The sequence below is a fragment of the Megalobrama amblycephala genome, linkage group LG22, assembly GCF_018812025.1.
Source record: "Megalobrama amblycephala isolate DHTTF-2021 linkage group LG22, ASM1881202v1, whole genome shotgun sequence".
Lineage (NCBI taxonomy): Eukaryota > Metazoa > Chordata > Actinopteri > Cypriniformes > Xenocyprididae > Megalobrama > Megalobrama amblycephala.
In genome coordinates this window covers 22,245,172-22,258,278 of record NC_063065.1, presented here as the reverse complement: position 1 = coordinate 22,258,278, position 13,107 = coordinate 22,245,172, and the positions used below count along the sequence as shown (strand labels likewise).

Here is a 13,107-nt window from a genome sequence, read left to right as displayed (position 1 = left end):
ATAACTTAAAATTCTGACTTTATATCACACAATTCTGACTTTATATCTCTCAATTCTGACTTTATATCTCACAATTCTGACTTTACATCACGCAATTCTGACTTTATAACTCGAAATTCTGATTTTATATCACACAATTCTGACTTTATAACTCCCAACTCTGACTTTATTTCTCACAATTCAGACTTTATAACTCACAATTCTGACTTTATGTCACGTGATTCTGACTTTATATCACACAATTCTGACTTTATATCACACAATTCTGATGTTATAACTCCCAATTCTGACTTTGTGGAACAAACTATGGAATATGGAATATGGAAAATATGGAAATATTATTGACACTAAATTGTATGTTAATTACTTAATTACTTATTCTGTTGTCAGTGAAATACAGTCGAAGAGTACTGCCGAATTTATTGACAAACATTTGTGGTAAACTAAAACATATGTAATTTCTATTGAAACTGTTTGCAATAACACATTTGAAAACACTTCTCGTCACCAAGTTGCTCAACAGCACCCTCTGCCGTCCAGCATGCATATCTTTCTGCTTCCAATGTTTTAAATTATTAAAACTAAAAAAAATAAAAATAAATAAATAAATAAATTAAAGAAAGAAAAATAAACTATAAAAGAGAAAAATAGTTTCAGAAACATTTATTGGAGATGAATCTTTGGAATGTCAGTTGATCTGATTTGATCAGAGACAGTTTTTTCTTTTGTGATGCAGATGTTCAAATACAAAACATTGAAATCCATTTTAAGGCCTTGCTGTTTTTATTCATTTTTTTCCTTCCTACAACAGCAAATTACAGAGGCAGTATTGAAAATAAAAGATTTTTCTTTGCTTCCGCATCTTCTCGTAAAAAAAGAAAAGAAAAGAAAATCAGCACAAAATTTAAACGACAGTACAAAAACGAAAAGATAATCGGGTCAGGTAAATGGGAACTTTACTATAGGAAATCTGTATACCTTTTTCAATAATGAAAACATCTCGATAATTGACCATTTCAGAATCGTATTACATATTCTGAAACTATATTAAAAAAAATGAACACTGTCTTTTTTCATTTCCGTTGTCTTTTGTACAAATGAATGCTATAAACACATAAACTTCATCAAATATATTGATCAGTGCAACATTGTTTCTTTTTAGTTAATGCTACAGTATGCTTTCTCACAGAATCCCGACTGAAGCCAGTCACCGTTAACACACACGTAGCACGTGGATTCAGGTCATCGGAAAGAGATGGGAAAAGAAGTGTTTGCCACAGTATACAACACATTACATGAACATACCAAGAAACCTGTAGAAAACATTAGTATTGTCAGCAGTGAAGCCCTGTTATAGGTTAAACCATATGTGGGTGTCATTGCTAAAGTCAGATTCCATCCGCCAGTCCAGAACGGAATGATAATGAGCGACGAAACCAGCATCGTAAGAACCAATGAGATGACGCCTTAGCCGAGGTCTCGAGATGCCACGTGACAATGGGTTGTTGTGATTGGACCCTGCAGTTTGAGGCAACAGTCCTTTGGTACAGACACAAGGCCAATGACAGAACTCCACTATGACATCATCACGCAACCAGGATGTGACATCAAACTTTAATAGCACCACTCTTAAAATGACAGTTCCCCCTGATAAGAGAGTTTTATTCAAGACCACATGCATTCAAGCTCGACGGATGGTGAAATAAGCACTTTTGGGGCCGCACACTTCAAATCAAAGCAAGGCAATGATGATCATTCTTTTTTTTTTTTTTTTTTTTTTTTTGGTATGCTGGATAGACAGACATTCTGAATGTGATATGATGATGTAATAACCCAAACTCAACCGAGCCACTGCGGATGCCCATGATGAAATGTGCACTGGATTTGTATGAACATCTGTTCTGAACAAGGGCTGCATCTTTTGGGAGCGTAGCAAAATAACCAAACAGGAGGGAAAAAGCACACGTTTCACTTTCACAATACAGTCAGACGATTGTATTTACAACATACAACCCAAGAAAAAAGGGATACTGCAGCTTTCTTTTTTGTCCTTTTACTTGTTTCTTTGAAAAGGGCATTAAAATATATTAAAACTTATGTACAATATGCAGGATTTCAACATTAAAGCGCTATGAATTCACCGGGTTTTGTTTTGCAGATTCGACCGACAGCCTTTTTTGAGAACTAAAGGGTTGAAAACAACAGAGGAGGCCAAAAAAGATGTACCAAAGGCACTGACTGAACCATACCCAGAATGCAACAGGGCTGGATGATATTCCACCCCCTTTGATCTTTTGCCGTATCGTGGGGTAATTACCTTCCCTTGGTCGTATATGGTTCACTTGGGTTTTTATTTTTTTTTACACATCTCCTTAAAGCGCAAAACAATCTGTTAAAATAAAAATAAATGATTTTTTCCTCCTAGAAAAAAAAAAAAAGATAAATACTTTATAACATTATTATATATTGGTCTCAACACCAGCATCCGATTGTAAAAATGATCAACTAAAAATAATACAAAACAATAAAATAAAAAATTAAAATAATAATTTCAATCATCTGTACATATTCTTATTTTTCATTTTGTTTTGTTTTTTTGTTTTGTTTCTTTTAAATCCTTGTATTCAATGTTTTGTACACAGTGTCCCCTACTGGTAGGTTCCTTTCACTGCAGCTCCTGAGAAAAGCATGGCTCAGTCCCTCGTCCTCCCATTGGTTCACTGAACCACAGAGCCTTGTCCTCCTCCAACCGGATGGCATAGGCAGTCCGTTTTAGCCCCGCCCTCCCTGAGGAGAGGTTCCCTCTCATTGGTTGGCGCCTCACGCTTCTGAGTACGAGTTCTGTGAGCTGAGCTTGTCCTTCTTTAACTTGACACCGTCCACTAGCTCAAAGTTATAGTTTTCCAGGGCGGATAAGTTCCTGTCGGACATGCCGCTGTGGGAGCAGGCGCAGTAGAGAACCACACCGCAGATGGCGCCGAGGAAGACTCCCAGCGCGCTCATGGCGATGATGGTGATGAGGATGGGGTCCAGCGTCTTCAGCATGTTTCCGGCTCCGCTGATCTCATGGTTCTCCACAATCTCAGGGAAGTCTGTGATGTCCACAACTACAAAGAACAGGGAAGCCATGATGTATTAAAACAAGCCTGTTTGAGAGTGTTTTTGGATTGCATGTGCACTGTAAAAAGTGATCACCTGCAATTGTTATCTTAAAGAGCTATTTCTACCTGATTTAACCCATAAGAATTAGTTTGGGTGGTGTAAATTTTAATGTATATAGGTTGGCAGTGTTGAGGGTAACACATTACAATTAACTTGAGTTACAAAATCAGATTACTTTTTCAAGTAACTAGTAAAGTAACGCATTACTTTTTCAATTTACAACAAAATATCTAAGTTACTTTTTCACATTTATTGACTGACAGCTCTCCTGTCCTCATGTTGAGAGAAATAAAGTGCAGAGGTGTTGTGTGCGCTGTGTGAACATGATGGTTATTGTAGTTCTAGATTAAATGTAATCATGCATTTGCTCATCTCACTTTCACAAACACAACGCAAATGTAATCTAACGCAATTAGTTACTTTTTTAGGGATTAATGCAATATTGTAATGCATTACTTTTAAAAGTAACTTTCCCCAACACTGTAGGTTGGTTCAGAGATGTTAAATAACATTATTTTACTACATACTGTAACATAAGCTTTCTTTAGTCACTAATATTGAGAGTGATCCAACATTTATTCAGCATTTGTGTGCCTCAGATTTAAAAAAGCCACTTACTGATTTCATTGAAGTTGTCCTCAGGTAGAATCGGCTCTGCTGGGACATCTGGGTCTGCAAAAGGGCGACATAAAACAGTCAGGAAATGTATATAGTCCAATATTGTCATCTAAGTCAGCAGTTCTCAACTGCACAATGGCTTAAAATAATTTAAAATAAGATCTTGTTTTTAGCTTTAAAAGCTACAAAAGCTAAAAATATCAAGGTGTAAGCAGATTTTTTTTTATTTTTTTATTTGTTCCCTCAACAATTGCCATTTTTATTTAAGAACCATGGTTTTCACTATCTTGGAAAACCTGGATATATAAAGGAATTTTAAAAGTGCAATTTCTGGACCTGGAAATGTATTTAATCAGGTTAAAATTGCTATTTATGAGTGTGTGGTGTGTGTGTGTGTGTATATATATATATATATATATATATATATATATATATATATAAATAATGTATGTAAACTGTAATCACAATCGACTAGAAAAAATATTTTAAGGATTAGTTCACTTTCAAAAAATGTTTTCCTGATAATTTACTCACCTCCATGTCATCCAAGATGTTCATGTCTTTTTTTCTTCAGTCGAAAAGAAAACATTTTTGATGAAAACATTCCAGGATTATTCTCCTTATAGTGGACTTCAATGGCCTCCAATGTTGAAGGTCAAAATTACAGTTTCAGTGCAGCTTCAAAGGGCTTTAAATGATACCAGACGAGGAATAAGGGTCTTATCTAGTGAAACAATTGGTCATTTTCTAAAAAAAAAATGTAAATGTATATGCTTTATATAAACAAATGATCGCCTTACGAGTGCTTCCGCCAAAACCACACTTTTGTATTCTTCAAAAAGCTTACGCTGTATGTCCTACGCCTTTCCTATTCTACTTACGGAACGAACGCAGCGGCAGTTCTGTTTTTTCCATAAGTAGAATAGGAAAGGCGTAGGACATACAGCGTAAACTTTTTGAAGAATATGAAAATGCGGTTTTGGCGGAAGCATGTGCAAGGCGATCATTTGTTTATATAAAGCATATACAGTTGTATTTTTTTTTTAAACGACCGATCGTTTCACTAGATAAGACCCTTATTCTTCGTCTGGTATCGTTTAAAGCCCTTTGAAGCTGCACTGAAACTGTAATTTTGACCTTCAACCGTTTGGTGCCCATTGAAGTCCACTATAAGGAGAATAATCCTGGAATGTTTTCATTAAAAACCTTAATTTCTTTTCGACTGAAGAAAGAAAGACATGAACATCTTGGATGACATGGGGGTGAGTAAATTATCAGGAAATTTTTTTGAAAGTGAACTAATCCTTTAATCAATCTTGATTTGTCTCAGCTTTGGGTTACACTTTATTTTAAGTGTCTTTGTTACAGTGTAATTACACATTTACGTAGTGAGTAATATTAAGCAACTACATGTACTTACTATAAGGTTGAGGACTAGAGTTATGGTTTGGTTTAGGGTTAGCTGCATGTACTGTAATTATGCATAATTTATAGTTATTACTATAGTAACTACATGTAACGTGTAACAAGGACACTTTAAAATAAAGTGTTTGTACTGTAATGGGCTTATTGACTCACCCTTGCAGTCAGCCATGTTCAGATTGTCTAAGATTTTGATGTCGTCCACCGCAATGTCTCCCCAACTTTTTCTCTCCACTACGCTTTCAATTACCACCTGAAGTAAATAAAAACACAAAAATAGTTTTTAAATCTGTTTAAAATGCAATTAGTTTAAAAAATAACAGCATACAGGTTTGGAGCAACATGAGGGTGACTAAATAACAACAGTATTTTCAACAAGCTACTAACCAGCCAATCATCTTTTACATTCACTAATGACATACAGGGCTTGACATTAACTTTTTTGCTCACCAGCCACTGTGGTTAGTAGTTTTCCAAAATAACTAGCCACTCAGAATTTTCACTCAATACCATGGGGAAAATCTGCCATATAAATATTTTTAATATTATCTCATAAATTGGCAGCAGGTGTATTAGGCTGCTGTCACTTTAAGATCTGATGCACTGATCCATTATACTGTTACACATGTTTTCTTTCTCAACTGTTTACGTTCACTTTTATCATTTTAATACCTGGTAGGGTTTGTTGGAGTGTGGTATCAGCACACGACCCTCCCTCCACCGGTTGCCTTGATGACCGCTGACAGTCCAGAGCAGGACATCAGCTGAGCCCTGGCTGCTCTCCCTGCGCTGTTTGATGTGTAGCGTGCCGATGTGGGAGCCAAACATGTGGTACCAGAAAGACAAGCACAGGTCAGAGTCCTGCCCCGACACTGACGGACTCACTAACCGAGCCACTTCTGTCTCCTGAGCACCTGTCGCCAGTGTGTAGATGAAGTTCCCTGATCCACCTACGGCAGAAGGAAACACAGGATGTGAGGTTTGGAAGATTCACACTTTCTGTGCTGTAAGACCTATGCGTACATTTGTTCTCTTACCAGTGTGGTCCATGTTTGGGCCGGTGTTTAGAGTGGGGGTGCCGCTGGACTGGATCTGCCACCTGAAACCACTGTCCTCTGACATCCAGCCGCAGAATGAAGGATCACTGGCCCAGCCGAAGTCACAGGCAAACCACAGGAACGCTAAACACAGAATACACACACACATAGGGAAAAATTATTAACATTTGTGTTTTATGTGAAGATTGTTTTAGGTTCGCTTAAATTTAAAGTTTATATTATTTAAAGCCTAATAAATGTGTAGCTTTCAGTTATACTGTAATGCTGAATGCCTACAATTAATGGCTAAAATTGAGGGGGAAAAAATCTATTTCATATAGACAAAAGTAAAAAGATGCCATTGAACAAATATTAAAAATATAGGCTACTGTCTGTATGTTGTTTCTACATTAATTTGGAGATTAAATGTGAAATTATTACAGCATAATAATACATTAAAAACTTTAATGTTAGGTTTTATTAATTGACACCACTAGAATAAATATGATCAAAAATAACATTTATGTACAGTTAGGGTTCGTTAGGAAGTCTCTTCTGCTCACCAAGGCTGCATTTATTTGATCAAAAATACCAATATTGTGAAATATTATTACAGTTTAAAATGACATATTCTAAGTGAATATATAATAAAACATAATTTATTCATGTGATCAAATCTGAATTTTCAGCATCATTACTCCAGTCTTCAGTGTCACATGATCCTTCAGAAATCATTCTAATATGCTGATTTGCTGCTCAAGAAACATTTCTGATTATTATCAATGTTGGAAACATTTGTGCTGCATCAGATTTTTTGTGGAAACTGTGATACATTTTTTTTTTTCAGGATTCTTTGATGAATAGGAAGTTCAAAAGAACAGTATTTATTTGAAATAGAATCTTTTGTAATAACTTTACTGTCACTTTTGATCAATTTAATGCATCCTTGCTTAATAAAAGTATTAATTTTTTGAAAATATATAATAATAATAATAATAATAATAATGAAAGTTGTGTATATAACAAAATTATAATTTTTTGAAAAACACCAGAGTGTGGTTGATTAGGCTCTACACTGTAAAAAAGATTTGTTAGTTAAAAAAAGTAAGTATGATTGCCTTAAAATTTTAAGTTCATTGAAATTAAAAATTTGAGTTAATACAATGAAGGTGATTGGTTTAATCAACAGAAACTCAAAATATTATGTTATCTGAACCACATTAATTATCAAAGTTGATTTGACAAAAGATGTTGCAATAACAAATTATGAAAATATTTTTTTTTTTACAGTGCATAGAGGGACACAACAACAAGTTTTATATCTATTGTCCACTTGATGGCAATAGAGAGTTATTTTACAATTAGAAAATCCCAAGATTTAAGCATGAACATTTTCAAATCCATTACAATTTATTTTATGCCTAAGCCAAATCCACATTTATACAGCAAATATATCTAGATCTTGAGCAAGAAAACAGACCATACGAAACAATGAAGCTTTGAAATTGAGATTGACGTGACAAAACGAGGGAGGGATTTAACGATGCAAGATTGAGTGAGAGATACAGAGCCAAAGAGAGAGAGAGAGAGCCTGAGAAGCAGAGAGAATTGAGACAGAAGCACGTCTAGGATGTCAGCTCTGCCGGTGCCTGCACAGCCTCAGTGCTGCTTTTCTAGACAGTTTAATAAAGCCAAGCGCTCCGCTCCCTTAATAATGCCAGGATTCTCTGCGAGTTTCGGAGGGTATTTGCTCACTGCATGCGGAGGAAAGAATTTCCCATTAAAAGCCGCAGCTCAGGCACGCAGCCACTGCCGCTACAAAAAATGCCAGTTTCCAATTAAAAGTTATTTCTTCTTTTCCATCTTTAAATGGACTGGGGCTGTAGCAGTGGAGGACAGTGCACCGTTTTCACCGCAGTCCAGAACGTTCTACCAGTTTTGAATGCTTGTCATAGCAAATAAACCACATCCAATAATAGAAAGCGCACACATCTACTCAATGTTAACCAAACCAAGACCACACACACACACATACACTCACGCACAAGGACACATGCTTATTAGGACCTTCATTCTATTCAGTTGTTTTGCTGTTGTGATGAGGCTCAGACAGGGCCAAACAGACACACACACAAATACTGGCTAATTAGGCAAGGTCAGTTAAGGGGCATTTCTCATTTGCCCATTAGTGAGGAGTCTTGAATGGCTAATCAGTCATTATGCTGAATGAGCAAATCAAAGGGGCTCTTTATAGATTTTTTCACAAGAACACTTCAGAAACAAGATTACGTACTCATCTTTGAGTTTACGCACTTATAATCAAATAGCCTAAACAACCAAACAGAACAAAGAAAACATACGATAAGAATTTTCTTTCTTAAAGGTGCGGTGTGTAATTTCTGTTCTGCTGGCGACAAGTGTTTTTTGTTATGTTACCATCTCAAACTCATGCTGGACCACATACATAATTAATCATTTTAAATAGTGTCGTTTACACTATTCATGGAAGTGAGCTACGATTGGCTTACTTATAGTGTGGTCTCTGCAAATTGGACTGGGATTTAAGGAAGTTTGCTAACATAGCAAAAATGGTACGCCGCACCTTTAAGGGAGTTTGCATTAGCAAAATCCAGGATAATTAAAGAAATTATAGATAGCAATTGCACAGAGAAGGAAAGTACTATAAGATAAGTACCTTTCTCACCTGGAATGGTGGTCATCTCTGTGGTTGTCTCTGGCGCAGCGGTTATACCTGTAGTGTGAACACAGTAAAGGCCATTAGATGAAATTTAAAGGGAGATGATTTAAAGTAATGTTTTATTTGGGTATTATCTGGAGGTACGGATCTGACTGTGCTAATTCCCCTCTTTGTGTGTGCTTAGCATTTTTAAAATGAGCTTTGCCGGATGAGACATGCAAATACATTTTTGTTCATGTGGAACCTTTACTTTTAGCATTTAGCAGAGGGGAATGTAATTCTGTGCAACACACACTCTGTGAGACTGCACTGATGTGAACACAGAGGAGATTAGAGGCAGAATTTTAAATCTAGTGTTAGTATTAGCAGCTGGAGAGCAGAAGGAAATTTAGTAGTCAAACATGGGCACCGAGGATAAGTGCGGACTATTGCTGAATTCAGAACCGCATACTAGTATACTACTCGTACTAATTTTACCACATCATTCTATGGCAAAAATACGTGTACGTGAGGGTCAGCGTACAGTGCGATTACATCATCAGAAGAGTATGTGTATGCTCAGGTTGCACATGTGCATATTTTTTTTTTTTGCAGTAATTAGTTTATCCACAAGGTGGCAACCGTGCCCTTGGGCCGTCGGTTCACAAGGTAGTTGAAGAAAAGCTGCATAAACAGAACACACCCGATCACATGCAAGCTACAGCGACGATGGAGGCTAGATTGTGCGAAGAGGTTAGAAAGTACCCTCATTTTTGCAACTCTAGCATGAAAGAATACAAAGATGTTTACATGGGTTGTAACTCGTTGTGAGTGATTGCTCAAAACTGCGCATGCGTCGAACATCTGTGTATGTGTGCTAGTCAACCGAAGTATACTTTCCAAGGCTGTGTGTTCAACTGTTTGTGTACACTAGCGTACGTGTAAAAAAAACAAAGTATACCCAGGGCTTTAAGAGTAGTATGCGGTTCTAAATTCAGCATATGGCTATGTTGGAATGGAATACTATCGTAGTGTATACTGCATACTGTTTTATGTTTTATTTTATGAGAAACAGTATTAATTATGAATGGAATGAATTGGAATGGAATTATAACGTACTGAAAGCTACCTACTACACTGTATACTGCATACTGTTTCCTTAATATTAAATAAAGCAGTATGTACGAACAGACAGTAAATTTTGCATTTTAAGAAGCAGTATGCTCAATTGATGTTATGTACATGACTTTAGTATGTACATGTTATTCTACATACTACAAAGTATATATATTGTATACTGTTTTTAAACATACATGAAGCAGTACAAACCATTTAAACTGAGAATGCTACATTGTTGTGAAATAACTAGTGAAACATGTGATAATAAATGCAGTGAATTTGCATTTTTAATCCAATTTTGTATAAAACAGTCCTAACTTTTGGCAGTCCATGAAGTCACAAAGTAGAAGTTGAGATTGCATTTGATATCGCTCGCCATTCATTCATCACTGTCTGGATTTTATAATGTAATGGAAGGTCAAGTGGAGTGCATTTGGCAAATGTAGTAGGATATTTCAATATTAGATGCATACAGAAAATTTGCATACCATGCACAGTATACTTAATTTCTAGTAGGAGTAGTATGGTAAGTTTGGTTATGGGGGAAGCGATGATTAGGGTCGCTGGTGTGAAGAGTGATTAGTGCAGAAGCATTCCCAAAAAAGGCTGATGCTTGCAGAAGCAAGGTGGACAATTAGTCTAGTGGGATTAGCATAGTGTTATTAGCATAGAAAAAGGTGCAAGATGCAGTAAGTAAGGGTGCAGTCTCTGCAGGCGGGTGTTAGCACCTGTCTGGTCGTAGTCATCACCTGTTCCGCTATGGCAGTTGGCCTGGTCATCATCACACTCGTCTGATGGTGTGGTGGAGGAAGCGGGCGTAGTAGGAATCACTGTAGGCACTACAGAGAGAAAGAGAGATAAAGATACTCATGATATTACACAGGGCCAAATGCATGATTTCATAATTACCAAGGTTATAAAATGTAGTTGGCTAAGGGGCAAGCTTTAAAATCACGTAAGTAACATACATTATTTGTCAAGCACAGCCTGATAAATGATACTTAAACATGAGAATCAGGTTAAATGTTGCAATGAATGATACACAATGCAAAATGGAAATACAGAAGAGACTACGTTTAATGCTACTGATAATGTTGAAATATCAGCATTCTTGGAACTATAATGACCAATTGGTTACACTTTACAATAAGGTCCCTTTAGTTTATGTATTAACTAACATTAACAGTGAGCAATACATTTTTTACATTGTTAGCTGAGGTCCATTAAATAGCCTAATATTAACAGGTACAACTTTTGATTTTAATAATATATTAGTAAATGTTGAAATGAACATAAACTAAGATTAACAAATGCTTTAGAAGTATTGTTGTGGAGAAAAAAATAAATAAATAGCCTATTAAGTATTTGGTGCTGTGATGAACACCAAAGCGAATACAAAAACTTTAATGGCGGTTTGAATAATACTGTTCCATAAGCGCCATCTACTGTCAGAAAGTGAATGTGCATTTTGCTTATCCGTGTTGGGCTTTGTTTTAGAGTGTGCATTCATTATTACGCATTACTTTTTCAAGTAACTACACTGTAAAAAAGAATTGTTGGTTTAACTTAAAGTTACCTGGTTGCCTTAAAATTTTGAGTTAATTGAAATTAAAAATTTGAGTTAATACAATAAAGGCGATTTGTTTAATCAACATAAACTCAAAATATTATGTTATCTGAACCACATTAATTATTTAAGTTGATTTGACAAAGGAAAAAAAAAATTGTGATCAATTTCATTTCACTTTTGGTGTGAAAGGGCCTTAACATTTGCCAAAAAATATTTTTTTTTTGTTATTTAAAAAACAAATAAGCAAGCCGAGCCCAGGTGAGAAAAAGTAACACAAAAGTACTTTTCATAAAAAGTTAATAGTAATGCAATTAGTTACTTTTTTAGGGAGTAACGCAATATTGTAATGCATTATTTTTAAAAGTAACTTTTCCCAACACTGGCTATGAATTACAATGAAAAGTGTAAAATATAGCCTATATATTTCAATACAAATAGCGAAATTAAACAAAAGTTTATTAGTTTGCATCCCTAAATATTTTTGTCAGTCGTTTATCATTTCTATTGTAAAACAACTGACAAATATTAAATCTTGATTTTAGCTACTTACATCTTATCTTGCACTTTACTACCGTTTACTGAAGTGATCCAGCTGGAATTCATGATCAACATTCAGCAGATTATGTGAGATTATGTGGATTTGATTGGTCATGTCAAACATTTTGACATTGATGAGCATTGTCTGACCGCTGACAGCTCAGATGAGAAGGTCAGTTATCGTGCTGTTTGGCAATATCTGTGCAGTTAATACTAGGCATTTATTACACAACCTTCATTATATACACCGCAGAAAATCGGGGACCTCAATGGTGGGTATAGCCCTGCTCTTACACAAGTGTCACACAAAGCGACAAGTGATGAATCACCTCTCATCCCAAAAACCATGGCATATCAGTGATTACTGAATGCCCAAAAAGCATTTAAAACCATGGTATTTTTTGTAGGTCACTCCACAAATCATCTTAATGATTATGCTCCTTCTGTAGTCTTTCCAAGTCTTTAGCCCTTTGATGGAGTCCTGTGCGTGACTCTGGCTGCTGGGGTTTAGGCTGCAGGGTTGAGGATGTTATGCTCCACCCTGGGCCTGTACAGCTCCCTGAAACTGCTGTGTCCTCTCATTATGGCTGCCTGTGCCCCTTTGGATGTGGCCTTTGCCTACATCTGCCTAAAGCCCTGTGTTTACTCTCAGCTTGTAATGAGCTGCCCATAAGCCTGTAGGGCTTTCCCGGGATAGAAGGAGGAAAAAAATGAGCAGGGAGGGAGAGGGGGAAACGAAGCTGTAGTGTAAGTTGTGTGGGTGAACTGAGGGCATTTTAAAGATAGTTTCTAAAGCCAAGGGGTCGCAGAGAGGTCATCATGCTGGCTCTGGACAGCATTGTTGATCGCACACTCCTGCTAGGACTTGGCGCCCTGCTGTTAGGAGAGTGTATGTGTATGTGTGGGGTCACTTGTTTGAGTGTGAGAGTTTTAGCTAAGACACTGGGTAAATTTATATACAGAGT

General features: G+C 36.3%; 1 protein-coding gene across 5 annotated transcripts in view; it reads right to left on the bottom strand.

Moving 5' to 3' along the window:
• Window positions 1-648: 648 nt before the first annotated feature.
• nrp1a (neuropilin 1a) overlaps window positions 649-13,107 on the bottom strand; it is a 74,512-nt gene continuing 62,053 nt past the window's right edge. For 2 of the 5 annotated variants that reach the window (XM_048173872.1, XM_048173871.1), the window contains 7 exons: window positions 10,764-10,874; window positions 8,935-8,991; window positions 6,240-6,383; window positions 5,875-6,152; window positions 5,359-5,455; window positions 3,781-3,834; window positions 649-3,107 (listed from right to left, as the gene is read on the bottom strand). In XM_048173872.1, the coding sequence (XP_048029829.1) occupies window positions 2,821-3,107; window positions 3,781-3,834; window positions 5,359-5,455; window positions 5,875-6,152; window positions 6,240-6,383; window positions 8,935-8,991; window positions 10,764-10,874 (1,028 nt within the window). In that variant the 3' untranslated portion in view covers window positions 649-2,820. The remainder of the gene's footprint in view (window positions 3,108-3,780; window positions 3,835-5,358; window positions 5,456-5,874; window positions 6,153-6,239; window positions 6,384-8,934; window positions 8,992-10,763; window positions 10,875-13,107) is intronic. The other 3 variants (XM_048173873.1, XM_048173874.1, XM_048173875.1) reach the window with 3 other exon arrangements.